The 27,090-nt window shown below is 39.1% G+C and overlaps 1 protein-coding gene across 1 annotated transcript in view; it reads right to left on the bottom strand.

Moving 5' to 3' along the window:
* Positions 1–27,090, bottom strand: part of tyw1 (tRNA-yW synthesizing protein 1 homolog (S. cerevisiae)) — a 62,987-nt gene that overhangs the window by 30,342 nt on the left and 5,555 nt on the right. Inside the window, exons 7-13 of the mRNA XM_035957159.2 lie at positions 25,029–25,151; positions 15,897–16,029; positions 11,784–11,836; positions 11,535–11,653; positions 10,087–10,196; positions 4,162–4,339; positions 2,015–2,150 (exon numbers count right to left, since the gene is read on the bottom strand). Of these exons, the coding sequence (XP_035813052.1) occupies positions 2,015–2,150; positions 4,162–4,339; positions 10,087–10,196; positions 11,535–11,653; positions 11,784–11,836; positions 15,897–16,029; positions 25,029–25,151 (852 nt within the window). The remainder of the gene's footprint in view (positions 1–2,014; positions 2,151–4,161; positions 4,340–10,086; positions 10,197–11,534; positions 11,654–11,783; positions 11,837–15,896; positions 16,030–25,028; positions 25,152–27,090) is intronic.

Here is a 27,090-nt window from a genome sequence, read left to right as displayed (position 1 = left end):
ATGATGAAAAGGCCTGTTAGACTACTAGATGCACTTTTTCAAACTACTCTAATTTTATCTGTGGACACAGATCACATACTTATCAAAATGTACACCTTGAGATGTTTTATTGTGTTGACACTGGTCAGAGGAATCGATAAAAAGCCACCTTTCCACACTTGAGTAAAGTGTTAAAGGCTTGAAATGCTCGCTGTCATTTTTGTCATCTTGCTGTCATTTTGTGAGAACTGGTAAACAAGGACGACATCTCAATCTGCAGTTTCTGGGAGGACTCAATCAAGGCTCTAGTTCTAATCAGCTGCTCTGACTTACTCAAAATAAAAAAGATGAGTCTGCACAGGAGGTAGAAATCTGGCAAGTCTATCAGAGTGAGCCAAAGACAAGAGACGGCTTTTGTTAAATAATCTCTTTTGTCATTTCGGGTATTTTTACCTGCAAGATGAGGCAGAACATATTAGAAGTGACCAGTACAATGAAGGTTTGATAGAGAAAAAATAAACAATAACATTAGGGAGCTCAACTTCACATCCCCAAGTCAGAATGTGTTGTTTTTATCTGAACTATTGTTATTTCATATAGTCTCTTAAAAATATACCATGACAATGAGCAGCATCCTTTCTTTGCTATTCTGTAACCATACCTTTCAAAAACATTGCCTTGCATAAGCTTTAGCATTTCTCTGTGAGCTAAGAAACCCTGAAAAAACAGACCATGAGCGAGAAGAAAAGCAATAAAACTTAAAGATGATGCATCCCAGTTATGCCTTGTAAGCGGAAATTGAAGCATAAAAGTCGTGCTTTGGAAACTTAGGCTTGTTTTTTCATTTGTGCAGGTTACAAACATCGTACCCCAAATCTTCTCTCATTAGGCTATAAAGAAATGAAAACAATAAAACTTACATTTGTTCTCGTTAGTAAATGTAAACCTAATGTAGAGTTTAGTTAGTTGATCAAATCTATCAGTACCTATAGGCTTTTGTAGGATTTACATATCATTGTATGACAGCAAGATAAACAACATGGATTGCAGGTGAATGCCTGTTTCAAAATTTGCATCATATGCATTTCTCTCAAGCTGAAGAAAAGCAAAATTTATCCCAGATGCATATTAGCTGACAGTAATAATGCTGACAAATCCACTGGAAAATTTTTTTAGAACTTTTTAAACTTCTCATTAATCAACAATAATGCTCTTCTCATGCAAATATAGTAATTCTGTAGGCAACTCAGATACAAACTCTGAGATGGAGACAATTGGAAAATACCCAGCCATAAAATGAATACAAGTAATTTCCAAGGAAGAATGAGTTCGACACTTAATTACAGACTGAACTGAAGCATTCTGTTGCCCAAAATTGTCTAATCAATTTAGCACTATCAAATTACGACGGCTAGGTACTTAAACAGGCTTGATCAAGCTGATGCAGTAAGCAATTCAAACCTGGAAAAACACAATAACGAGTACATTTATAGGCACTAAAACAATAACAGAGTTCATACTTGCAGCAATGTTGAGGTTACTTTAATTGTACAGGCTATAAAAGTGGCATAACCCTCAATCATGAAATCTGTTATTGTTACCTGCCACTGTAAAACTGATAATTATTATCATGTCTGCTTAACACCTTTCATATCTTTAAAACTCTCAGCTTTTGTTTTCTTGTAAATGTCAAGTTTTCTTCTGCATTTTACATATTGTCAGTGTTCAGTTATTACACTAAATTAGGCCAACTCTGGGGGCTTGATCTTACCTGAGAATTTTAAGACAGGTGGAACAAGTTGAACAATGTATTTTTACATGTTAAGGACGAAGCAACATATTTCCAACTTTTAACTCGGGGTACTGTGCAAAGCAACTGCTGGTAATACATTATTCATAGTTAGGATTGTGACGCCAACTGCAAACTTAAATACATCGTGTGGATGACACTACTTGCACTTAAAAAGGGCAAATATGTCCACACTGGTCCGGGACTTCAGATTAAAAAGGCAAATTGGCTCAGCGGGAAGCTTACCTTCTCTCCCAGGGCCCTGAGGCTGTCCAGGAAACGGGGCCAGAAGTCCTTGAAAAGTGGCCGGTCGATCTTCTTCAGGCTGTCTTTGGTGCTAGCATCCACACTAACATACAACTGGGTAACCGGCACCAGGCTCCTGGAAATTAAAGAAAACATAGAGGACAAAGGAGGATGAGAATGCTGTAGTCTAACAAAAAAAAGCTATAAAAACTAGGGAGGATTTGGAAATAAATATATATGTACATTAAATAAAAGCATACATCATTCTTTATCATTTTTCAAATGTTTGTCTCCTTGAATGTCATAAAACCTTTACTGGCTCCTAAGAAAACATGACCGCATTTCTGTTAACTCTCTGAAGCAAGCACTTGTACTCCTTTAGTCCAAGAGTGAATTTAGATTTGTCACTTGACAGCTTGGCTCTTTCTTTTCCCATCTCAGCTCAATAACATACATGCAACAACATTAAGTCAAACACTACATGTGCTTGTACCTAAAGTAACAGACTTATTGCGTAGGCAGATGATGGAAAATGAGGGGGTGGAAAATAAGGAAGCTGTGAAAAACTAAAAGAGTGTCTCTCATCAATATTAAATAAGGAAAGACATCAACTTATTTGCGTGTAGCTGTACTCTGGCAAAATCTGTAAGATCAGAGGGACGCGGCAGAGGAGCAAACAAGATTTGTATGGCTAAAACAAGAACAGTACTACCTTTTCAGGCATCTTCAGTTGGGAGATAAAAATATTTCTTGGGAAAGAGGCAATTATGTCAAGATAAAAGACTAATTAGTCAAATGAGCGGTAAAACAGAAAGTCAGGAAATTTGGCTCGTTCTGAAATTTTCTAATTCTCTGGGATTTCTGCACAAAATTTAACATTTCTCCTTATCAAAACAGTACAGGAACAGATGCTCAGAAGCACAGACTGCAGCAGCTCATCTCCAACTATGTGGCTGTGGCAGACGGGGAAAATGGTTGATGTCTGGTGTCCTTGCCTTCAACTCACTCGATGAGTATGTGATAAGTAAGTCTGTGACAGGCTAGGTGGCTTACATATCGGACATGTCAGTGTATGTCTTGACAACTTGCAAGTGGTTCTGGATTAAGAGGTCAAAGAGCGTGGAGCATCTGGGGATTTTGTGTTCATTTCAAACGGGCCAAGTGACATGAGAAGAGACAAGAGATGTCAGACAGGTACAAAGTCACAGTACTGTGGTGACAAACTTCTGAGTAGAATCCTCAGACAATAAAGTTTTCATGTTGAAACCCTCCTAGATCTGAAGTACAAAGAAAAAAGGTGTGTGTAAAGCGACCTGGGGTACAACTGCCTTTTATGGACTTTTCATACAGTTACTGTAAGTGCATCTAAGTCTGCATCGGAGTGTGTCTAAGAACTGTGAACTCTCACAGACCTTGATTCTTGTAGCTGGGTAAGGATTTGCAGTGTAGAAGTTCAGAAAGTCACACTGGGAACTCAGCAAAAAATGGGTATAGCATTTTTGTTGTGGCTTCATCTACAGATTAACTACTGAGATCACAATTTTGTGTGGAAAAACTTCTAAACAAATTGGGAGATTTATCACTTTTTGATGTCAGTGAAGACCTTTTCTAGAGGCGGTTGCATGTGGTCATTAGAGAGAATACTGTTTACGCAAGAGTGTTAACATTCAGCTATTATGGTTAAAGGTTATTCCACCCCAATAACAGAATAAGCATCTCACTAATCCTTTATTGTATCAGATCATGCAGACTCTTATGGTTTGATGTGCAAAGGTTTGTTAAATGTACGCCACTGTAATGCACCTCAAGTTAATGGATATTTGTGCTGCTCAAAGCACTGAAAATTGATATTTGACAGTGTATTAGTTTTTATTTTTTACATTCTGAGTACCACAAACAGCACTGTGCTGTACCCTCCTTGTTAAAGGGCACACAGTAACTGCAACTGTACAGATTGAATCTTTGATCTTCCACTAAGGGCACAATCTAACTGCTACAACACACTCATGGTCCCTACTTCCCAATTCATCCTCCAGACTTCAAAGAAAAGCACACAGTACAGGAACATAATTATGAGCTATTTTAAGGGTAAGAATGGAACGATAACACCCACACAACAGAGATTTGTGTGTCCATTTTGCTCATACCTGATTTCCTGGGGGAACTGTGCATTGGTCACAAGGAAACTGGAGATGCGGTAGAAGTGGAGGAGGCGAATGAAGGCGTTAATTTCGGGGTACATAATTGGCTCTCCCACCAAGGAGAGGGCACAGTGCTTGACTGACAAGCCCTCCTCATACCTCTCAGGCTTTACTCCAGGAACACCTGAAGGGAGAGGAAAAGTCGAGGAAAAGACAGTTTGGAAGTAATTTCTGCAAATTAAACATAAATCAAATAACAGTTTGAGGTCAGCTTTTGAAATTAGGTCAAACTGAGTAATTACATGCAACCAAATAGGCAAAAAAAGACACATGTTGCTCATGAAAGATGAAAGACGAGGAGAGGAAAGGATATGAAAAATGAGAGAATGAGCAGGAGGAGAGGTCTGAGTCAAGACCAGAGCCCAGCCCAGCTCTCCCTCTTCGGTTTTGGGCTGCCAAACTGTTCAGTTAATCTACCAGCTTTGACAACAAGGTGCTGTACAGCAGAAGTTAAACAGGATAAACTAAGCAACTACAAAATAAAAATGGCTATATTCAGAGTAACAGCTGACAACCGAGAAATATTATACATATTACAACAATCATCCATTAAAAATGTTATAAAATATTGCCACAAATTAGACTGATCCTCTGTTGAATTACTTTATGAGTGAGGAATCAGGTCTCAGTTTCCATGAGTTATAGCTATAGCAAAGGAAATGACGAACTCAGGCAAATCCATAGTCTAATAGAATCATAAATTAGATACATAAGAAAAACAAAATAATTTTAAAAAATAAACAAAACCACCTCCTACAGGACACTGAAAACTGTCTTTATGTAAATATGTGGCATATAAAATTTGTGATTTGATCAAGTCTGCTTTTGGGATTTGTGGAGGTGTTTGCTGCTGACAGCATTAAGTATTAAAAGCTATATGACATTGCAAGGAAGCAAACAAACAGTAAAAGATTAGGCAAGTTTCTTACACTGTCACGGAAGCTTAATGTAATACTATTGTAGCCAGAGCAAATGCCATTTAATCTTACAGCAAATGCAGTGAATCTCACATAAATAGATCTTTGGACTGTTGCCTTCATGCGGTTTACTAAGCTGTCTATGAATTATTGATAAGTTTGCATTTTCTATAGCTGAACCACATAAAGTTAATTGCTGCTGAGCTGCCTCTGAAGGACAACTTACATCCCACAACAGCTGCAAAGACATCAAAAAGCCAAATGTTCCCCAGGAGACAAACCATTTAAATTTGTTCATAAAAGTCAGCCAAAGAAGATGGCACATGTGATTGAGAAGGCAAGTATCTTGAAGATCATTAATTACATACAGCACTGTGCGAAGATTTAAGGCATGACAAGCAAAGCTAAGATGTTTTTATGTAAAAGTGTGAATCATTTCTTAGTTCTCAGTTAACTTTATACAGTAGCAGTGCGGAAAAGAGAAAGTAAATCCAGGCTACAGTTCCACAGTTTTTCAAAATACCCAATGGGTGAACACAGTTCTACGACGGATTCAGGTTCTTTACGTTGCTCCTGCCGTATTGTGTCACTGCAGACTGACAATGATGATGTTGAGATCAAAGCGGTGTAATAGAAAGATTAATGGGTTAGTTAGGAACATTGAGGCAAAAGGTGGCTCTCATTTACCCTGCTAGATCACCATGCTAACTGATGTTTCACAGTTGAACTGCTCCGAGTAAGAAGGGTTGAGAGTTTGGGATTTAAGTCAGCTACTCCACTCTTTCATCCATTCTTCACCTGATGATTCTCTAGTAAATTTGTTATGTCATATGTTAGTAATGCCACTGTATGCAGCAGCACAGTTAAAGTAATTGTATGCATTGCGTTGCTACACAACCCAACGCGTTGGTGATGCTGAAAATGCATAAACACGTTTTTATGTTTTGTCCTGATTTGCTGTCCACTGATGGTACTGCAGCTAATCCAACAGATTTGAAAATGTATTAGTTAAGTTCAGTTCAATTGAATTTTATTTACACAGCACCAGTCCACAACATGTGTCATCTCTTTGCACTTCACATACACTACTGTTCAAAAGTTTGGGGTCACCCAGACAATCTCATGTTTTCCATAAAAACTCACACTTTTATTCATGTGCTAACAGAACTGCACAAGGGTTTTCTAATCATCAATGAGCCTTTCAACACCATTAGCTAACACAATGTAGCATTAGAACACAGGAGTGATGGTTGCTGGAAATGTTCCTCTGTACCCCTATGGAGATATTCCATTAAAAATCTGCCGTTTCCAGCTAGAATAATCATTTACCACATTAACAATGTCTAGACTGTATTTCTGATTCATTTAATGTTATATTCATTACAAAATACTGCTTTTCTTTCAAAAATAAGACATTTCTAAGTGACCCTAAACTTTTTAACAGTAGTGTATTTTAAACAAAGAACAGAAAACCCAACAATCCAAAGCTACCTTTGGATTCCCTATGAGCAAGGAGTTAAGTTCAGTGGTAGTTATTACAGAGAATATTCAAATAACATTACATAGCATTCAGTAGATTCCCTTTGATTTGACCAAAAACTGAAGTGATTTCCACACATCCTTTATGATTATTATCACCACTGTGATATGCAATACCTCAGATTCTTGGCTTAGCTTTTGTCGAAGCCATGTTGAACATGCTTCATGTTACACCCTTCAGCGCTCTGTGAGGGCCAGACTATCTGTTGCAGGATCCATTGCTTTTCTTGTTGCCAAAGTCAGTTCTTTAAGTCTGGCTGTATGTTTGAGGTTGTTGCACAGAATATTCTGACTTTAGTAATGTGCAATTATATAACATTCTTAGACAATTCCTTCCCTCAAGGTTGTTTGGGGAGTCTCTCCTTCTGAAATGAAACACTCTTGTCAAAAATTAAGTCTCTCAGTGAGGCAGCAGGGCTCTGCAGAAAATTGGATAATAATGGTTACCGAACTGAAGTAAAAGCCACAGATTTAATTCAAGGGAAAACAAATATCAAAGACCCTCAATGTCTGGACTTGACCTACAATATTTTGGGTTTGATGCCAAAATGGGTGAAAGGTGACCCTAACCTATCTGTTAGTTCTGCTGCTGTAGGCCTATAACTGCTAGGACACTTCCCATGATGCAATGAGCACTTCTCCTCCACTTTTTCTCTACATACACATTCATAAATCACCACAGCATGTCTTTACTTTGTGTCTTCTCCTCAGTGTTCTGTCTTCACCTTAGTATGTGAAGTGCCTTGAGATGACATATGCTGTGAATTATGTATAAATAAAACTGAAGTGAACTGAAAAATTTATAGAAAACAATCAAGAACTCGGTATCTTGATAATTTTCTGTGATAATCTTTGCAGACTTATTTGGTAAACACGTTTAACATTTCCCAAGGTGATGTTTGGTGCCCCAATGGTTTTGGTTGGTAAAGTTAAACAAGTGCATAGTGTAGGGCCTTGGATGACAGAGTGCAGTGCAGAAGTTCAGTATGCATGACTGGAGTGAGGCATTTTAAAAACTGACAGTGCTGTGTTACTGCAGCTAAAATAATCTCACAACAAAATATTTAATTCATGTGTTGACTTAGCTGCCATAGTCACCAAGCTTCTCTATGATATGCAAATGTACTGCGTTGTGACATACAGTAGACTCATGCTCATGAATTTTACCACACTGCCTGAAGTATGGACAAAATTCAATCATTAACTAGTGCAGGACAGTTAAAACTACTATTAGATAAGGTATTTTATGCAGTAGACCATCAGGTAGTCAGAGCAGACACTGACTTGTTGAAACACACTGAAGGTTTTCAGGGGCATAGCCTGGATAGTCCATTGTGCTAAGGAGAATAAAGCATTTCACTGTCAATTGTAAATGGAGTTGAAGGCTGCATAATGTGATTTTATAGTGCAACTGGAAAGAAGATTATGGATGATGATGATGATGATGATGATGATGATGACAATAAAGGTGTGTGCCTAGCAGCAGTGTGGCTCTAATTAGAACTGCAAAGTTTTGCTGAGTAAAAACAGTTCAAAAATGTACTTTGTTTCATTTTTTTCTGTCCAAGACTTTGCAATAATCATTTCTGAGACAAATACATTTTTTCTCTAAGTGGCCAAAGAAAGCTTACTGTCAACATGAGCGAATGTGAGCTATTGTTCCATTACAACTGCCTCAGGAAATTACACATTCTGTGATGACGTGCATTATAATACATCCTGAACCGCTCTGAGAATGATATTACCTATAAAGTAGCCCTTTGAAGAAGATACGTCTCAGAAGCTTTTCACATTTGGCATTTATACCTTTTCCTGAGTACAATGGCTTCTGTTTCATAATGGGATCAGCAGCAGCTTTGAGGTTAAAGAGGCAGTGCTCTGACTGTCAGGATCAAGCCAGGTCTTAAGAATAACAGTCGTACATGTTGATTAAGCAATTTTTGGTGTCAGTGTACTGTCGATTTTATGTATATATTTATGTATAATGTAATATAATGTAACGATCTGCATTATAGGTGGCAGTTTTAAAGCAGGCCACAGTGCCAGCAAGAGCAAAAAATCATCCTCAGGGAAAGTGCCAGTACTGATTTAAGTATGAGTTTAACCAAAAACAGAAAAAAAAACCAACAATGAGTTGAGCTGGAAAGAAGACAGTTTGGCAAATTGGGTTTGGGCTTGACGGGAATGGTCTGTGTGTGTGTGTGTGTGCGTGCGTGCGTGCGTGCGTGCGTGCGTGCGTGCGTGCGTGCGTGCGTGCGTGCGTGCGTGCGTGCGTGCGTGTGTGTGGCTGCGTTGACCAGGGTTGGTAGGCTAAATTAGCTCAGAGTCTCAACAGCCTGTACAGTCATGTCAAATAATGAACAGAAAGGAGTTCACAGTGAGGCAAAGTAAGAACTCACTTCTGTACTGTGGCTGATGCTCAAGTGCAAGAAGCTCAACATAAAACATGTCTGTGTAATTTATTAATCCTGTGTGTGTCTTAGATAAAAACTTAGATAAAACTAGATCATTAATTATTCATAAAGTTTCATCTAAACACCACATATTCATTATGGCTTGTAAACTGTGAGGATTTATGCCACTGTATAATGAATGTGTTTGGTTTTTACAAATGATTATTACTTAACTGAAACACAAAAGGAGGGATTTATTGAGAAGAATACTAAACAGTGATCACAGCCTGAAATGTACCAGTTAAGCCTTAACTAAGTATTAATTCTAATCTGGCTAAGAGCTCCCTTGAAACCTTTAAATCCATCTGAAATACAAATAATTTCCCAAACAGGTCTTGTTTACTTTAATAAATGTCTAAGAAATGTGTCACCAGCATGTTTTCACAACATTTCTCAAAACCTCTGAAGGAAAATCTGCTTAGGGCACACTCACAGGATGATCACTAAATTCTGTTTTGAACTAGCCGTACTCAGCCAATGCTGGGAGCTGCCACAGAAACAGTCCCAAATGCCAGCAGTATCGGTACAAGTAGCACAAATGGAGCCAGAAAAACTGAGGTGCAGTCAGGTCTGATTCTTCTATTTATAACCATTACACACTTACTATATGTACTAGAGGTACAAGATGGGTAAATTAAACAGTGTGTGGCAGTTTAGAGGTGATTTATGAGGTAGTGCAGCAACGGCATGACGAAACAGCAGACAGAACATCAGAATTTTAACCTTCACCCTGCTTCATTACACGCAGAGTTGCAAAAGGTCATAAGCAGTAAACTGAGAACAGTAAGGCGGCAGACTGTGCATAACAAAAAAAAAGGCTTGTAGGTGCGATTGTGTCCACGTTTGTTTCTATAAGAAGAGTGTCAGTTTATGATGCACACTTAGAAAAACAAGCCATCTACACAAGGACAGAACAGGAGAAAACGCTCATATTTGCATGTATGACCTGTTCAAACACCAACCTCTGAACTGTCGAATCATGCTCTGGTGCTTTTCCACGGCGTCCTGCAGGATTTTCTCTGCAGGGTCCATTTTCCACCGCCACTCTGTGCCCACAGGGTTGGTGTGATGTCTGTTAGTGGGACAGACATGGATGTTACACCTCACAACATCCACCTTTACATACTAAAATTCAACTAACAAGCAGCATTGCTCCAAGGTATTACTCTGCTGTAGATGGATTTAGACCACTGGACTTCGCTCATTTAACACAAATGAAATTTAAAGAATAAAAAACATTTCACTTGAATCAGAGGAGGATTTTTCACACAATGCGACAAATATTAAGACTGAAAATTCACAAGCTGAATGTGAATTAGGTGGGCGTGTTTATTCTCACCATATAAACATATGAAGCGAAAGAATGCATGCTATTGTCAAAAAAATGCTCCTCCTTTGGGTGTTAATAACACCTTCTAACTGTCCAAGTGTGATGTCTATGTGCAATAACAAATCCTGAGGCATCACAATTTCTAGACAGTCTGTCGCATGCATATGCAGACACCAACATCGCATGTACTGCCATTGCCCATAAAAATCTAACTCCACCTGTTGCCACAGACACATGGATGTTGAGGGCAGCAGCTACAATGCATCTATGCCCTGAAATTGCTTATTTCCTGTCATCCCACATAGCTGCCTTAAGAGGGACTGGCATATCTGTGATGACAGGGAAGCAGTTCACCGCAGCACATTCTGACAGCGACCTTTCAGTGCTCAACAGAGTCGCCTTCTCAAATGGAACTTAAGGGGAGAAAAAGGTCCAATCTCTCGCCGATGTCACGATGAATCAGTGTCCATATTTAGGCCTCGCAGTAATGCTGGCCATTAGTCTTCTGCACATGAATCATTAACTTGTTTGCCACAATGAGATCTTCACTCACCGACTGGGAGTAATGAGGTAAACAAGTTCAATTCAGAGAAGGAGAAAACAAAGCGTGCAGACAATAATCCCTAAATGCTACAAAAATAACTTCCCTTCCTTCTTGTGTCAGACTTGACCGCTCTTCAGCCATAAATACCGAAGCCTTGAAAAACTTAACCTTTATCGAATAATTAAAGTTTTAGGTAATGTGACAGCACAATGTCTCGTACTATCTGTGTTTATCAAACCAGAATGTGGCAAAATTAACACTCAAAAAACACCAAAATGTTAGAGTAAAGTTTAGTTTGATCCAGATCTAGACACAAAGTGAAAATCTGAAGCAATGGACAAATTAAGTGTTGGCAACTTTGTTAAATCACAGTTTAGACACGTCTGTTTAACTTCTACATCAACAGCATCTACCTACGAGATATTGAAAGTATAATTTAATAGCTTTGTATTTCTAAGATTCTCCTTAATAATGCAATTATTGACAACTGTAGTGAAAAGAACATGTAAAAACTAATCATTCTGAGTGATCCATACCTCCAGCAGAAGACACACTTGTTAGCGCAGGCGAGGCTGGGCGTAGTCTCCATGCACCGGTGGGACTCAATGCCATAGAAAGTGTGCTTGTAACAGCCTCCTCTTCCTCGTAACATAGACTAGTCAACAGAAACAGCACGTTCAATGCAATTCATGTACTCAGCTTGTCAAATAGTCTTATTATATATTTAATAAATACATTTTACAAAGGACTTTAATGATTTATTATAGCAAGGGCAAAACCATTACCTTAGTCCATCGGCAAAGCTTCACTCCTGAGTGACTTCCAATTAGTTTATACCCTGCACAGAACGATAAAGAACAACGTGGGAAGAACAAGGCTTTGTATGAGTAAACAGCTTTTTGATGCAGAACCACATATTCGGCAGACAGAAGAGGGGACACCATATTTTCTTTGCGAGTCGAATCGATAAAACGCAAGTCAACAATCACAAAGTCCTGCTCATTCACCGTCCTCTGCTAAAGGAACATCTCCAACAAAGTGTCTAGCGGCTGCTCAAAGGCACATCAACTGCAGAAAGGCAGGAAGAGCGTTTTTCATCCCCCTTCTGCACAAAAGGAGGATCAAGTGTTGCAAATGCAGTTTTCTCACAGGTGTGCCTCTCTATCCTCTTATTAGCACAACTTCAAACCACTGGCTACGTTTGGATGAGTCCATGCAGGCCTCTCTCTTCTCTTCTCTTCTCTTCTCTTCTCTCTATATCCTCCACTTTGACATCAGCCATAGAAAATACTTTTATCAGGTAATGTCCTCAAGAAATCCCTGAAGGGATTTATGATTTTAAAAGTCATTTAAAGTGGCTTTCCAGAAAGCCAAGAAGCAGCACTGCAGTCTGATGTGGATTTCAGGCGATAACTTTATTTTTTATTTTGGAAGCTTTTATGCATTTCCCCTGCTATTAAATATACTGGTACATGACAAAATCTAAAAACACAGCAGGAAATGTGTGCCAAAGTGTGTATGAGCTGCACCTGATTCCACAGATCCCAGGTTTGATGCTAGATGAGTCAAACACAAATGTTACTCATCAAGGCTGTTTGAGTGTATTTGCAGGGAGGGCTGCGTGGTGAAAATGCTAATTTTTGATTTAATACTTCAATGAAACAGCTTGCCATTGATCTAGGATACTGTACAAAAAACACTTACAAAAGCTGAAAAACAAAGCGACACACAGAGAATTAACTTTCCTTTTCCTTAAACATCTAATGTTTGATGTTCCTTTTGCACTTTGGGATAAAAACATGCTGACCATCAACAAGAGCTTTTTTTTCCCCAGCAGCATTACTTAAGAATTACCAAGCCAAATATGAAACTTTGTGGAGAGGTGGAGCAGGGGAAAGAACCCATTACATTTTTGGCATTGATCTGGATAATTTTTTAATAACAACAAAAATTGCAAGATAAGCACTGGCCTTGGCGGAGGATGTACGCTCTGAGTGGCCTTCCAACTTAACTATTAATTATTTTAAAATGAGCAATCTCTAATCTCTTTTTGTAAATTTAAGGTCTTTCATGTCCTTTGAACTTTCAATGGAGACAAAGCCCCTGAAACAAAGTTAAACTATCCAGAACTAGTCATTAATTACTGTGTCTGCAAGGCAAAAATTTATTTATTTAAAATGCGCAAAATTAAAATGTATATTCTACCAGATAAATTCTCAAGGAACCATCACGTCTCCCAATAATTCTTCGAGAGACTACATCACTCTAGCTGGCAATTAAAAAAATGAAACTGGAATTAAAACTTGAAATAACCAGACTGAAAAACCTAAATTAGTGACAGCTGCTTTGACAACCAAGCCTTTAAAGAGGACTTTAATTTGGCACCAGAGCTAATCAACTCGAGGCTTACATGCAGCCTGCTGCTGCAAACAGCTGCTGAATAGAAGTTATTTCATTACAATTTTATTAACGATTCTAAAAACAAATTACGCTTAAATGTGTGATAGTCCATAATCTGTTCTCAGCTATCCACAGTAAATAAAATTAGCAGAGACCTTCCAGGATCTTGCAGGTATTGTTTTAAGCAGTAATGAAAAAGAAACTTTAATGTTTTAACTGTTTTGTAGGTGTTAAAAAGACTGTTTCGATGCAAATAAAATAAAATAAAAAGTAACCACTGCATTTTGAAACACCTTAGAAATCTCTTCACTTAAACTCTGAAACTAAGTCAAATTTTATCTTGATTAAATTTTTTTAGCTTTTCTTCTAACTTTGCTATAAGACGCCCTTTTAAACAAAATCCTAAAGAAAAGGCTTGGTGTGGAATTCAATTGCTTCTTAGCTTTACATTGTTAACCCTGGGCTATTTTTTGTGGTGCTGACAAAAATGCCACCTATAGCTGAAATGGAACAACAAAAACTCTAAATTTTTTTTGGCTCAATGTGCCAATTCCTACATCAAATAAGAATTAATATAGGTTTTTGCTAATAATTACAGTTGATAAGTACATCTTCCCTGGGGAATATACCAACCTTAGATCATTTCTATCAAAGCAAAAGAATATTTCTGATCTCCTTGAAGAATATGAACTCATTAAGGTCCTTAGATCTTCAAGAAGTAGTGACCTGGTAGCACCTTGAGTCGGTAACAAACAGCAAGAAGCTGCCTTTAATTACTGTGCTACTCACAGATGAAACCAGCTTCATATTGATCTCAAATTCTTAAGTCACTTTCAAAATGAAATCTGCTGTTTTCCAGTGGCTTTGACTGATTGCTTTTTCTGCTGCTATTTCTTTTGTTGAAAATAGGTGCACTCGGTGCAACTTGTAGTTTTCAGAGCCTTATCGACAACAAATTATTTCTTAAGAATGTGCAGCACTGTATTAAAACTTTCTTGGACACTGCACCAGGGCTTCAGCAGTGTGACATTTGCATCCACACCATGCCAGAAAGACACTAAACAGGAAATGCAGCCTTCCAAGAATGAATACCATTAAAACAATGCCAAAACTTTCATCCTTCTTTCTTTTATTCCAAATAAAACAAACTGCCCACCAGGACTGACTGTTGCCAACATAAACACCATGAAATAGGTCAACGTTTGGTCAAATGAAGTGAAGTTTTGCTCACAGAGTCCTATTTCTAGAGGGTTGTGTAAGCTAACGGTGGGGGGTATTGGCTAGAGATGAGTGGCCCGTGCTACACTAGTGAATGGACTAGTAGGTAGAAGAGTAGAGGAGTAAAATGTTACAGACTGACCTAATCAAGACTCTCTGTCTTTATGAGAGACAGCATCAATTTACTAAAGCACAGAGTGCAAACCTAATAATACAAACATTAAACTAAATTAAATGTCATGCATTCAGAAAGAGCTACATTTCAGATTCAGCATCAGAGAAACCTTTTACACAGGAAAGTCTATTCTTTCAAGGTTTCCCCTAGATAATATTCTTAACCTAATTTAAATCTTTTAGTATCTCCAATACTAAAATACCGGGTTAAAAGTGATGATTCCTGCACATTCTAGTCATCGTGTGAAATCACAGATGTTTCTATGAGTTAATATCTAGTCCTCAAATGCAGATGACCCCAATCTTTCCATTAAAAGAGGTTTCATTTTTGTACCAATGCAATGAGATGCTTCCTTCCCCGTAAAGTATTGAATTGAACTGCACCGCATCATTAAGGGCCATTAGATTAGACATTATTCCACCTTTCACTTCTCCTCACGTAGCACCTTTGACCAACTTTAAATATAATTCTCTCTCAGGAGAAAGGTTGGAAGACGATGCAATTTCAGCACCTGATTAACTGAAGAATAACTCAAGGGTTCCAAGGTAGAGCTTTTTTTCTGCATTGTATGTCAGAGTAATATCATTTGAGGCCACTGAACATTTAATGAATTACAAAAAGCATTGAGATGGAGAACCTGGACATGTCTGTCAGTGATTTTGGTAATGGGGAAAATCTATCAGCAAAACAATATGACCACTCTGCCGGCAATTTGTAGATATTTGTTAGATCTAAAAAAAAAAAAAAAATACAAAAATAAGTTTTAAAGATGGCATAATTCATAATTTATGTTTTAAAGTGAATAACAACTTTGTTGCCCTTGTGAACAGAATGAGGTTGAGCATGTGCTGACAAACAGCTGGTGCTAGTTGGCCTGTAACGTGATTTTTTTATTGCAAAGCAACGCAGCTACATGATATGAATATATTATCCACACTCACCACTGACACCCACCAGATGTTCTTTTGGAAAGGGCCGAAGAGTCAATAAATTCTACTACTAACCGAGGCAGCGCCTGGTAGTTAACAGTGTTTGATAATAACCTGATGTCAACTTTAAACTTGTTTTCAATCTGACCCACAAGGTAAATCCCCCTTTTCCTCACCTTGCTTTGTGAGTGCTTCTCTCAGAGCAGGAGTGATCATCTCTCTTCTCTCCTCTTCGTCTTCAACCCTCTTCACTCCGTTCAGTTTGGATAACTTCACCATCTGGCCGTCTCCTTGAACCTCACCTTTTGCCTGAGGCAGAAACAAAACTTTCAGTCTGCTGCTGTTTACAACCATCATGACATAAAAATTTGGTTCTGCTGTGCTGAGAATGGCAGCTGGCAAGTAAAATGTTCTGGATGCAAAATTTATGATGTTATAAATTTTATGTTCAGGAAAACAATAAAATTCAGCTAATGCTGTAGAAAAAAACATATATCAAACAGTGTTTCAGTCAATGATAAATACTGAATATTCAACAGCCCGACTAGATGCCAATAATTTACTTCACAAGGACACTTGGGGACGCCTAAAGACATAATTTCTCAAACACATCAAACAAGAACAGAACAAACAAACTCAAGCCTGTAGGCCTGAAACAGACCAAAATTCAGAGGCAGCTTTGAACATTGGAAATGACACCACTGCAGTTACTTCACAGACAAAGCATCTTTTCCAGCTTTGTCAAACAAAATAAATATATTAGGCATCAACTGTGTACTTGTGAACACAACGCTAAAGATGTCACAAATATAACATTAAAAACTCTGCTCTACAACCTGCCCATTAATCACAATTGTCATTGCAATCAGTGCACTGATGCTGACACTAATTAAACTGCTCCAGTATGCAAAGTCAAAGTTATGAAATTGTGCTACTTCAACAAGCTTTGCTTTATGAAGTTAACATTAACGTTGGATAACAGTGACAAGGTCTCGTTTGGACCAAATGCTGCAACTTTTTTTCTTCAAACATTTGGTGATCCTGACCAGAGAGCCCAGTTTGAACTACAGGTGTGTGAAGCAGCTGTTTCCAAACTGACTTTGGCTTATTCAGATGTCAATTGGAAGATTTTTGTGATGAGGTCTCGGGTAAGTTTTTCTCCTGGTGACCCTCCTCTCTCATCGACAGTTACCAACCTCGGTGTGAAACTGGACCCTCACCTGACGTTCAACAACCACATCAAACATCTGTGCAAGTTTCATTTTTCCACCTCAAGAATATCGACGAATTCCGTCCCACCCTCACCCTTTCTAATACAGAGTAACTCATCCACGCTTTTGTCTCCCCAAGGCTGGACTATTGCAACGCACTGCTCATCGGGATCCCTAGCAAGAGCCTGCAAAAGCTCGGGTATATTCAAGACAGCACTGCAAGGATCCTGATGAGAGTGTGGAAGCAACACCATATCACACCCATCCTCCGTTCACTCCACTGGCTCCCCATATCCTCCAGAATTCACTACAAAATTGCTCTTCTCACTTATCAGTGCATTTACGGCAACGCTCCAGAATATCTTAAAGAACTCATCTGCCATCAATCATCAAAAAGAAACCTCTGCACCAATAACCTGTCACCTCCTCCGCCGGACCAGAACCAAACTCCGGACCATGGGAGACAGAGCCTTCACCTCAGCTGCCCCTCACATCTGGAACTCCCTCCCTGATCACCTGAGAGCTCCACAGACAGCGGATGTTTTTTAAAAAAGGCCTAAAGACCTTTCTGTTTAACAAAGCTTTCAATTAAACGTGCCCCTGAATGTTTCTATTTTTTGTTGTTATTTTATCTGATTGCTCTGTTTTTATTACATGATTGTTTTGTTTGTATCCATTTTATATCTTAAATGTAGCACTTTGAGATTTTGCCTAAATGAAAAGTGCATTACAAATTATTATTATTATTATTATTATTATTATTATTATTATTATCCTCTTGCATAAACCCTGCACAGTAGAACAATGCGCCACCAACTTTAAGCCTTTCTGCAAGTCGTTGGTAGTCAGTTCGAGGTTTTGCTTTGCCTTTCCTGGGAGACATGCAGACTTTTTCGCCTCACAGATCTTGTTTAGATGTCCCTAAGTCCTCTTAATTGCCATTTGTGAGACATTCGGGACAGCAGCAATTGCAAGCTGGAAGCGCTCCGACATGTTTTTATAGCCTTCCCCTGCTTTGTGGGCATCAAGGTGGTCAATTTTTAAATCCACACTTAGTTAGGGGAACCTGTGGCTGTTGAGTGTTACCACAAGGTTGAAAGAGAATTTATTTTCATCAGCTGATACTTCCTTTTTAATAACCTGGTGACTCAAATAAGGCCAGATGAGTGAAGATAAATTGGAGACTTTACACTTGAAGAATGCTCAAATTGAATTGGAATTTGCTTACATGTGTCTAAACTTTTTGATTAAAGGTGCAGACTCCCATCTCGACGGTGCATAAAAATTTTGGTTTTTAGGCTCTTGACAGCCCCTAGAAAATACAACAAAAGGTCTACAGCACAACAAAATAAATGTTGGACTTCATACCCCAGGAGCTGCTTTTTGTTGCAAAAGCTGTTGCATCACATTTGTTTGAAGGATTAACAATTTCTTTAAGGCCAGGATTATATTACTGCAGAGTACAGCATTGGTACATAAAGCTCAGAATCTTACAGATATGCTGTGTACAGATGCAAGAGAAGATTGATTAAATCCCACTAGAAAAGCTGCCCAGAGCATGGGAGCAGGTATTACTTTTCAGAAAGGTGTGATGAATGACCTGCCTTTGAGCTTAACCATGTTAAATGACACCTCCACCCAATTAATGTACTGCTGCCACTTCTCCGGCTTGTGTATGGACATCTATATGTCACCCTGTCAGCACAGCAGAGCATGAGGCGCTGATGCTCTGTCGGCAATCGTTGATCAATGTTCAAACAGTAGAGTGTGTATTTCTGTAGAACTGAGACACTTCACTGATTCCCATCGTTCCCATTCGCTGTAGGGCACTGACCATTGTTCTCAGGCTGTAAATGCCACACTGGGTAAAAGCACTCTGTGTGCTTCACCACTCAATTTAAAGCAGGATGAACACCATCCACATTTCCTGAAAATCAATTATCTTAGAGTCACCGTTTCCATCTTTTCTGAATAATTCCCCAAGATCTGTGCGTTTAGAGCCTCTGATCCCTCCAAGCATATTTAGGCTCTCTTACTTGGAAGGTGAAACTGATTGTTTCACTCACTTGGGGGCAGTGAAAAAGCTAATCTTTAACTTTAGGTTTATTAAATTCAAATCTGCATTGTGGAGAAATGATTAGTCAGTTGATTAACCTATCTAACCGTATACCTCAGTGTAATTCTCAGCATTATTTTTTACCATTTAGCATTATTTTATTGCTTTTCTACGTTTTTAGGCACTGCATTTCTTATGCTATGTCATCTTTCCTTTGGGACTGATAAAGTTTTTTCTTATCTAATGAGAAAATGAGCTTGCAAATAGTTGAAATACTGATTAAAGCTGTGGTAGGCAGTATTTTTGAAGACAAAAAGTTCAAACTAACCTTTAAGCATGCTAAAATTTATGTGGACTGAGAGGAAACTCAATTTCTGTGCTTTCTTTTATCTGTATTTTTAGGTTTTTTAGAAAAGCCTTGCCCATAATGCATGATTTAAGCCAATCACAGGGCTTTTCACTGTTTGGAGAAAATGGTATAAGTAGCAAAGGTGTCACAAGGAGTTAGGTGTAGGACTTTCTCCCAGATGAAACCACAAATGAAAGAATGTTTACTTTTAGCTTTTGCATGTGGTTTGAATGTAGAAAAAGGGGAGATGCTCAGCTGCAGGAGGAGGACTGTGTATTTTCAAATTCTGGATTTTTTTAGAGGGATTTCCCAGATTTCTGCAGCTTTAATTTTGAGGATTTGCTGCTTTTCTCCGCTTAATATAGCCAGTATTTTTAGGTGTGGAGAAATGAAGATGCTACATCACCTTAGGGGCATTGTGATGGACATTTTGGCATCCTGTAATCTTTGTAAAAAAGTAGACCAAGCATCACTTAGAACTGCCCAGACAACAACATAAACTGGGTAAATACACAGCCAGTGTTTTATCTCTGCATCTAGGCAGGCCCTCAAGTGTTCAGAATCAGTCTTGGCTGCATAATAATCTTAAAATGGTGCACTTTCACCTTCTAAAACAAAGAATCTAAGCCCTTGTAGCTACCTAGCAGCACTGGCTGCTGTCAATATTAGAGGTTCTTCACTCCTGACAGTAGCTGCAATCCCTCGGCTGAGCTATTCCTTTTTTGACAGGGGATGCTGTGAATAAGTAAGCCATCATGCTGTGTCTGAATATTCCCACATCTCTTCCTAAGATGGAAACAGATTCAGTATTGTGCTGGATAATATTTGGAGACATCATTTATATCTCTGAAAATTATGCAGAATGCTGTTTCACTTAATGCGGTCCAAAGGAAACTATAATACGGTCTATTCCAGCAATCAAAGCTGCAGTGCAGTAACACATACACAGTAAGTCAGGGATAGCATCTGCCACCCCCTGGTACAATCAACAGGAGGATGCGGCTCAAGTAGCTGTTGAGATTTGCCAGATATATAAATAGGAGGCGAAAACTGTGCAGCAAGCAATTTCAAGCTCAAAATGGAATAGGACTAGTATGCCACTCTCAGCTAGCACAAATGTCCACCTGCACTTAATGCATCCGTGACATGTACCATTCTGACAGCATACAAAACACATAGCCGACGGTGAAACAATCTGTCCCTGTGGTGTTTGCGTGCAGCTCTGGCGATCTACCCAGCTCCGGTCTCTGGTACCCACTGCTCGGCTTTCACAGTCGCTTGAGAGCTCACGTACATCCAGTCATGCCTGGGCCTGTCTGGACGAACAGAACTGGGACATCTCACAGCACCGTGTTGTGCTCTGGAACCTTGACACAACATGGGGCTGATGCAGACGGACAGTGTGGCGATTGCACACAGAGTGAGCATGTAATCAAGGGAAGGACATAAATGACCATAAAATAAAAATAAGTGGAAAGACAAACAATCCAAAAACACAAGACAGCAACAAAAACAATTATATACTTGCAAGCTTAAACCTTACAATCTTCAATACACTTGAATAAAGAAAACCTCGTACAATAGATGTAGATTTCCGTTCCAGTGAACATCAAGGAAATTAGTCATGTATGTTTGAATATGCACTGCTTCTTTATACTGTAAGGTAATACAATAACAGTCCTGTAATGAGAACAGACAGCATTTTCTGAGGTGTTTCTAATATTTCTTTAATTCTACATGCATGTAAATATCAGAAATTACTTGCAGTACAACACAAACAACAGTCTCAAAATGCTCCACTGGAATCATTTAACTGAAGTACATTCTCTCAAATGACGTGTTTTGCTTTTATTTTAAGTAATGAAAGTATGTTCTGTCATCTAATGTAGATAATATTTCAACAGCATATAAACTGCCAGATGACCCACCTTACTTTTGGCATAAATAAGGCGGGCAAAGCTAAACAGGTCTTCAACAGACCCCAGTCATTTTAATCCATGCCAGCACTAGAATTGTGAGGTTATACAACAGCCCTTTAAGTCAGAGTAGCATCTCATGTCTGCCTTCTCCCTCCGGACACCAAGCTGAAAACATCAAAACCGAGCCAAGAATTCTGTGCAGCAGCTCAGGTTAATGATCTGTTCCACACTAACTCCTATCTGGCAGCAGTCCCACAACATGAAATGGACCACTCTGGCAGAAACAGAAGCCTCTCATGGCAAAGTTTAGATGCCAATGCTATGAGCATTTGTGCGAAATGAATTAGAGCAACAATGGAAATGAATCTTGTTGGCACTTGGCAGAATACAAATGGAGCTACAGCCAAAGACTGATATAGATTAAGGGTAGGCAATAAGAGCTCTGCACTCTGGCAGCCAATCACAGCCTGCATGCCAGTCTATCACTGGGTACATTTGAAGAAAAACAGTTGTGGTAAATTTGTATTCATCACGAAGTTTAGCAGCGTTCCAGTCATCCTCATTCCAACTTGGCTACAAGCCCCATGGACATCAGTACAGGCAAACCCATCTGTACCATATCTGACTCTACAGCCTCCAGCTTTTTTATGGGTTGGTCTTCATCAAGCACCAGTCATGATGGCAAAAAAGCATTTAGGGTTGGATGAGGTAACTTACTTATCCAAGCGAGAGATGATTCGTGACTGAAGTAGACAGCTACTGACACTTCATTTCAGTAGTTATAGAGGAAATGAACTAGACACAGATGATTATTTCAGTGTAATGGCTTTGAGAGCTTCAAACATCACAACCAATGAAACTCAACAGTGAGTAAAAAACAGCCCTGCCCCCTACAAGAGAAGACCTGGTGATCAATACTGTGTGTGAAATCTATATTTTCTTCAGTGTAAGACAGTTGTGTCCTCAGTCTACACTCTCCTATTTAATAATTTATTGACATGTCAACATTTGCTACATGCAAACCTATTTGAACTGAGTTGTACGACGTTCATGTTTTTCAAGATCCATATAAAAAGGATCTTGACCGAAGACTGAACCAAAGGAAGAGAGTTTACCGCTAGTGATAGTATTTCTATGCTTATATAAGATTTAATAAAAACAATAATGACATATCAACCCAATAACATAACAACCAAATCAAAAATACACATTTCTGGTGATCTGTAAAGTTTCCTGACTGCATAGTTGTTGACAAAATCTGTCCAAAGACATCCGCAGAGACACATAAAAACCTGTCAAAGTCCTCAAAACCTTCTTTGTGGTAGTGCCTGCTGCAGTTTGTGTCTCCAGGACCACATCTCGCCACAATGATGTTCCTATAGACAGACTTGCAAGCTGAGAACGATATCAGCTACACTTCTCTTAGCTGGTAGATATTTACCATCAGTGACTCAAAGCGCCTGAATGCAGATTTAGTAATGTTCAGGAGCTTCAGTTTGGGTACAAAAAAGGCTGCAGATGCAATTAAGTCTGCAAAGAATTCATGCAAACAGCTCTGGAAGTGACATGACAGGGTGATATTAAATTGTCACATGTTGCAGCTCTGCTATTTAGTGAACTGAGTCTCTGCCATCACCTAGTGGTCAAATACAGCCACAGAGAGCTTCCACCTGATGGGAGGAATCTAAAGCACGACAAAGGACAAGTTGCAAAGTACAACAAAAGCTTTCTTTCAATCCAAGATTTTTTTTTAATTCAACAACGTTCACAGCATTCAGCAGTCTAACCTATTAATAGCGAACCATGAAAACAGGCATTAATCTTCTGGCTCTACACTGTAAATTAGCTACTTAACATATTCCAGTCACAATTTCCTTGTTCACACAATCTGCACCTTAACTAAATACCTGCTGTCTCTTGGCAATAGCAAATGTTCAAACTAATTACATCTTGCCCTGCCTGCTCTGTGTGACCAAATTATGCACAAACAACCCTAATTTGTTACAACAGGCAGAGGACAAGACTGGCATCCCAGCATCCAAGTGTGATGATACAAGTCATCACAGCATTTAGTTATAATTAAAAGACATAACATGAGTTAAACGAAATAGTATTGCCTTTGGCAAACATACACACACGGGAATATCCTTGGGGAATGGAATGACAATAGGAACCCAAGGCTTCCTCATAAAAACTAAATGAAAACAACTCATGAAATTTTTAGAAAAGGAGTCTGGCTCTTGCCACTGTGGCAGACAGAACTGAAAAGTACTGATGTTTCTGGCCTCCTCAAGTCATCAGTTGATGTCTCTTTACCTTTCTATCTGCGATGCATCAACACATTAGTGTAGGGGTTACAAAGTAGCCCGTCCGAACCCCCCAGAGTTCAAACACAACACACTGTAATATTAATGTCGCGAAAGAACAGACAACCCTGGGAGAATCTGGAATCCAGTGCTGCTAGCAGAGCTTTGTCTTGGAGCATTTTAAATTCATGAGAACGATATTTAGCTACCAGAAAGTCTCCTGTCAGCAGCAGTAAAAAGAAATATGTCATACTGTAGGTGTTCTCCAGAGTTACTGAAAAACACACCAAAATAATTTCCCACTTGTCAAACCCAAACAGAAGGAAAAATATCAGGAGGCCCATCCTTCTTAAAAGTTTGCTTTGATTTGTCAAAAGTCAGAATGTAAATTCTAACTACACAGAAGTTTGTGTTCTTGCTGCAGCCATAATAAAACATGACTGAGAGCATTTTGTTGTGAGGACCCAACATTTCCAGTTAAGACATGAGTTTGGAGCAGAACATAATGAACACAGAGATCATTTAAAAGTTGCAAATGGTGGACAACAATAGAGCATTCATTATATCCATCAGACAGAGGTTGGCTTATTGTTTAACCGTTGTCACAAAAAACGTCATGATATGGATGAACATCAGAGATCAAAAAGTGTTTTAGCATTGCTCTTAAGTAGGTGCATTAAAAAGAAAATTACCAACAAATATGAAGACTATGTTTCCTTTACTGCTGCAACAAAGTCTGTAAAAGGTCCAGACCTTTTAGGCACCTGTGGATCTAATCTGATTTCTTGTGGTAATGCATATTTAATATTAACTTACTGATTTGACTATCACAGCAAAGGCAGAAGCCACAAGTCATTTGGCTCAGCTCTATTATTTTTCCTTCCATTTCCCCTCCTCATGATGCCCACCTCTCTGCCCAGGTCCTTATACAACAGCCTATATAACAGCAGATTGATAATGTCTCCTCCTTCCTCTTTCTCCTTCTTTCCTTGAATCACTCATTCCTCACAAGTCTGTGAAGTGGGCGTCCTCGCTATTACGCAAGCCGCCACTTCTTGTCTGCCAGGGTCTGGTGTCTATCAACCCATCTGTCATTTTTCCTCCAATGACACCACTTCTTCTCTTTACTAAAAGACTGGACTAAGGTGGTGGAACCTTAATGCCACGATGGTGCCGACCTTAGCACAGAAACGCTGAAAATAGAGCTGCTGGATGATGACAGTAGGAGCTTCAGTTTAAATGATTCAGCAAACGGCTAACTGTAATAGTGCGAGGCAGACAGCTAAGTACTGTACGTTCAACCCATATTAACATCTCCGCTCAGCTGCGACTGCCTGAATGATAGCGGTTTTCTTAAGCTGAGCTCATCAGGGAACTTATTTCTAGAGGAAAACTGAAACTTGGGTAATGCACAATAATAAAAAAGCAGAAACATATGTTTAACAAAAAGTGGCGATGGAGTCTGACCTTTGCTTTCTTGATGCTGTTCATGATGTTGCCCAAATCCTCCATGTCAACCACTGAACCTGATTTTTTCTCATCTGATGGGCCGGACTCCTCTTCATCACTGCTGGATTCTATCAGTTCCTCCTGAAACAAGAAAAGAAAGAGAATGAAACCCCCAAAAAAGTTGGTTAAATAAAGTTTTTAACAGTGTAAAACGATAGTGACTCTCAAAAGTAGAGACTCACATATGTTCCAACCAATACGAACTAAAAACTTGTCAAGGGTGTCGACGTGCAACAGATTTAACGTACATTGTTATTGTCCTCTTGGGTTTCCTGATTAAACGAGAAAACAATGTGCATGTTTAGGGTGCTTTCAGAAGATTTATTATCCGTGCTGATTCTTGTGCCCACATGTGTGCAGCAGCGGGAATACAAAAAGCACGAGTGGAGCAGTGGGACGATAAATCACGACGATGGTCCCCTCGCCACAGTTCTCGGCTCCTCTTGGTTCCGGCTGAATGTCACCTCTGCTGAGTGTTGCAGGCAGAGGGGAGGAAGTCTCAGCTAGAGTTGGCTTCGAGGTGCCCGCTACCATGACAACTGATCATCTGTGTGTGCCGTGATGCATATGAAAACTATTTGTGTGTGTGTGTGTAGACAAAATGTTGTCGTCCTGTGAAATGTGTCATTTCAGAGGCCGGTGAAAAGGGGGGGAAAAAAATGCCATTTTCATGATGGACAGTATTAACTGAAATGACAAATTTAATAGAAGCTATGCAGCACATTTTGGAACGCCATGCTACCCTTGAAAACACTCCAGACACTTTTAGAGGCCTTATCTGATTATAATCACATCATTGGACGAGTGCAACCTGAAGCCATTTGCTCAACCAGTCTGACTGCTGCGGACTCCTGTGATAAAAACTTCCTGGATAACTGAAGTGCCCTTGCAGTGTCTATAAACACCATCATGAGCTAGAAGATATTTTTGCTAACCAGACATTAGCTGGACACAATCTTCTTCTTGTATTTGCCAATTCTTTTTGCCTGTTTAATTGTATTACTTAACTGTATTGTATTTAGGGTTACCAGGACGAACCTGGAGGATATTTAACGGTGCAGAAGTAACGACTGATGACAAATTAGATGATGTTTAGATGAAAGCTCATTGGCACTGATTCTCCAAGTCTCTGAACTCTAATGGAGCTATGAGACACCATTTTTCCAAAAGGTAAGAACTGAATTTTATTAATCCCAAAGGATAGTCCCTCATTTGGTGTGTTGACGATGCTGGAGAACGCTGCTTCACTCATTGGTCAAAAATCTCCCATCAGTGTCCCATCAGGACAGAAATGCTTGTTTAAAGGATTAAGGAGATCACTCAGAACAACGTTGTATTGATTTTTTTTTGCAACGCTTCCCTCTAAGGAGACAAGTGAACCCAAACATGGCAGAAAAATGTCCCTGATGGATTAACAGAACCAGCAGATCACCTCAATGTGGGGGTCAAGGGTTCAAAGTTTTTCTTTTAATTTGTCATCCATCTGTATGTGCTGTAAAATATCAAAACATATGATGAATTAATTGAAAAGTTTTGTGCAATCCCAAATGAATATCACTGTGTGTGTTTGTTTTGAATTGTATTCCAACTAAGAAGCCACTCAGACTGGGTTATGCAAATCTCTGTTAAAGCATAAGTTTAAATGTTATATTTTAGAATCTAATGATAAGTGTAGGGCACTTCCTACTGAATAATTAAAACTATTTTGTCGAAATTATCAATCATTACAACATACACCGACAACTCACTTCCATTGTAGAGTACAGTCAGTAGGCTGTCATAGGAAACTACATATTAACTGAGAGAACAGGCTTCATGTGCAGCACTAAATATACCAACTTCTGACCTTCTGTCGTCCATCTTTCTGTCTTCTAACAGAGTTAACAGGCAGCGAACAACAAGCTGTCGCTGTGAGAGCGAGCCAAGCATGTCATCATGCCTTTCATGAATGATGCAAGCAGCTCTCGGCTCATTCGGTGCCAAAAACATACAAGAAGTCCATGTTTCATTACACCTGTGA

Source organism: Amphiprion ocellaris, chromosome 7 (genome assembly GCF_022539595.1).
Source record: "Amphiprion ocellaris isolate individual 3 ecotype Okinawa chromosome 7, ASM2253959v1, whole genome shotgun sequence".
NCBI classification, from domain to species: Eukaryota; Metazoa; Chordata; class Actinopteri; family Pomacentridae; genus Amphiprion; species Amphiprion ocellaris.
Note: the sequence above shows the minus strand (reverse complement) of the source record. Positions and strands in the feature narration are given on the sequence as shown.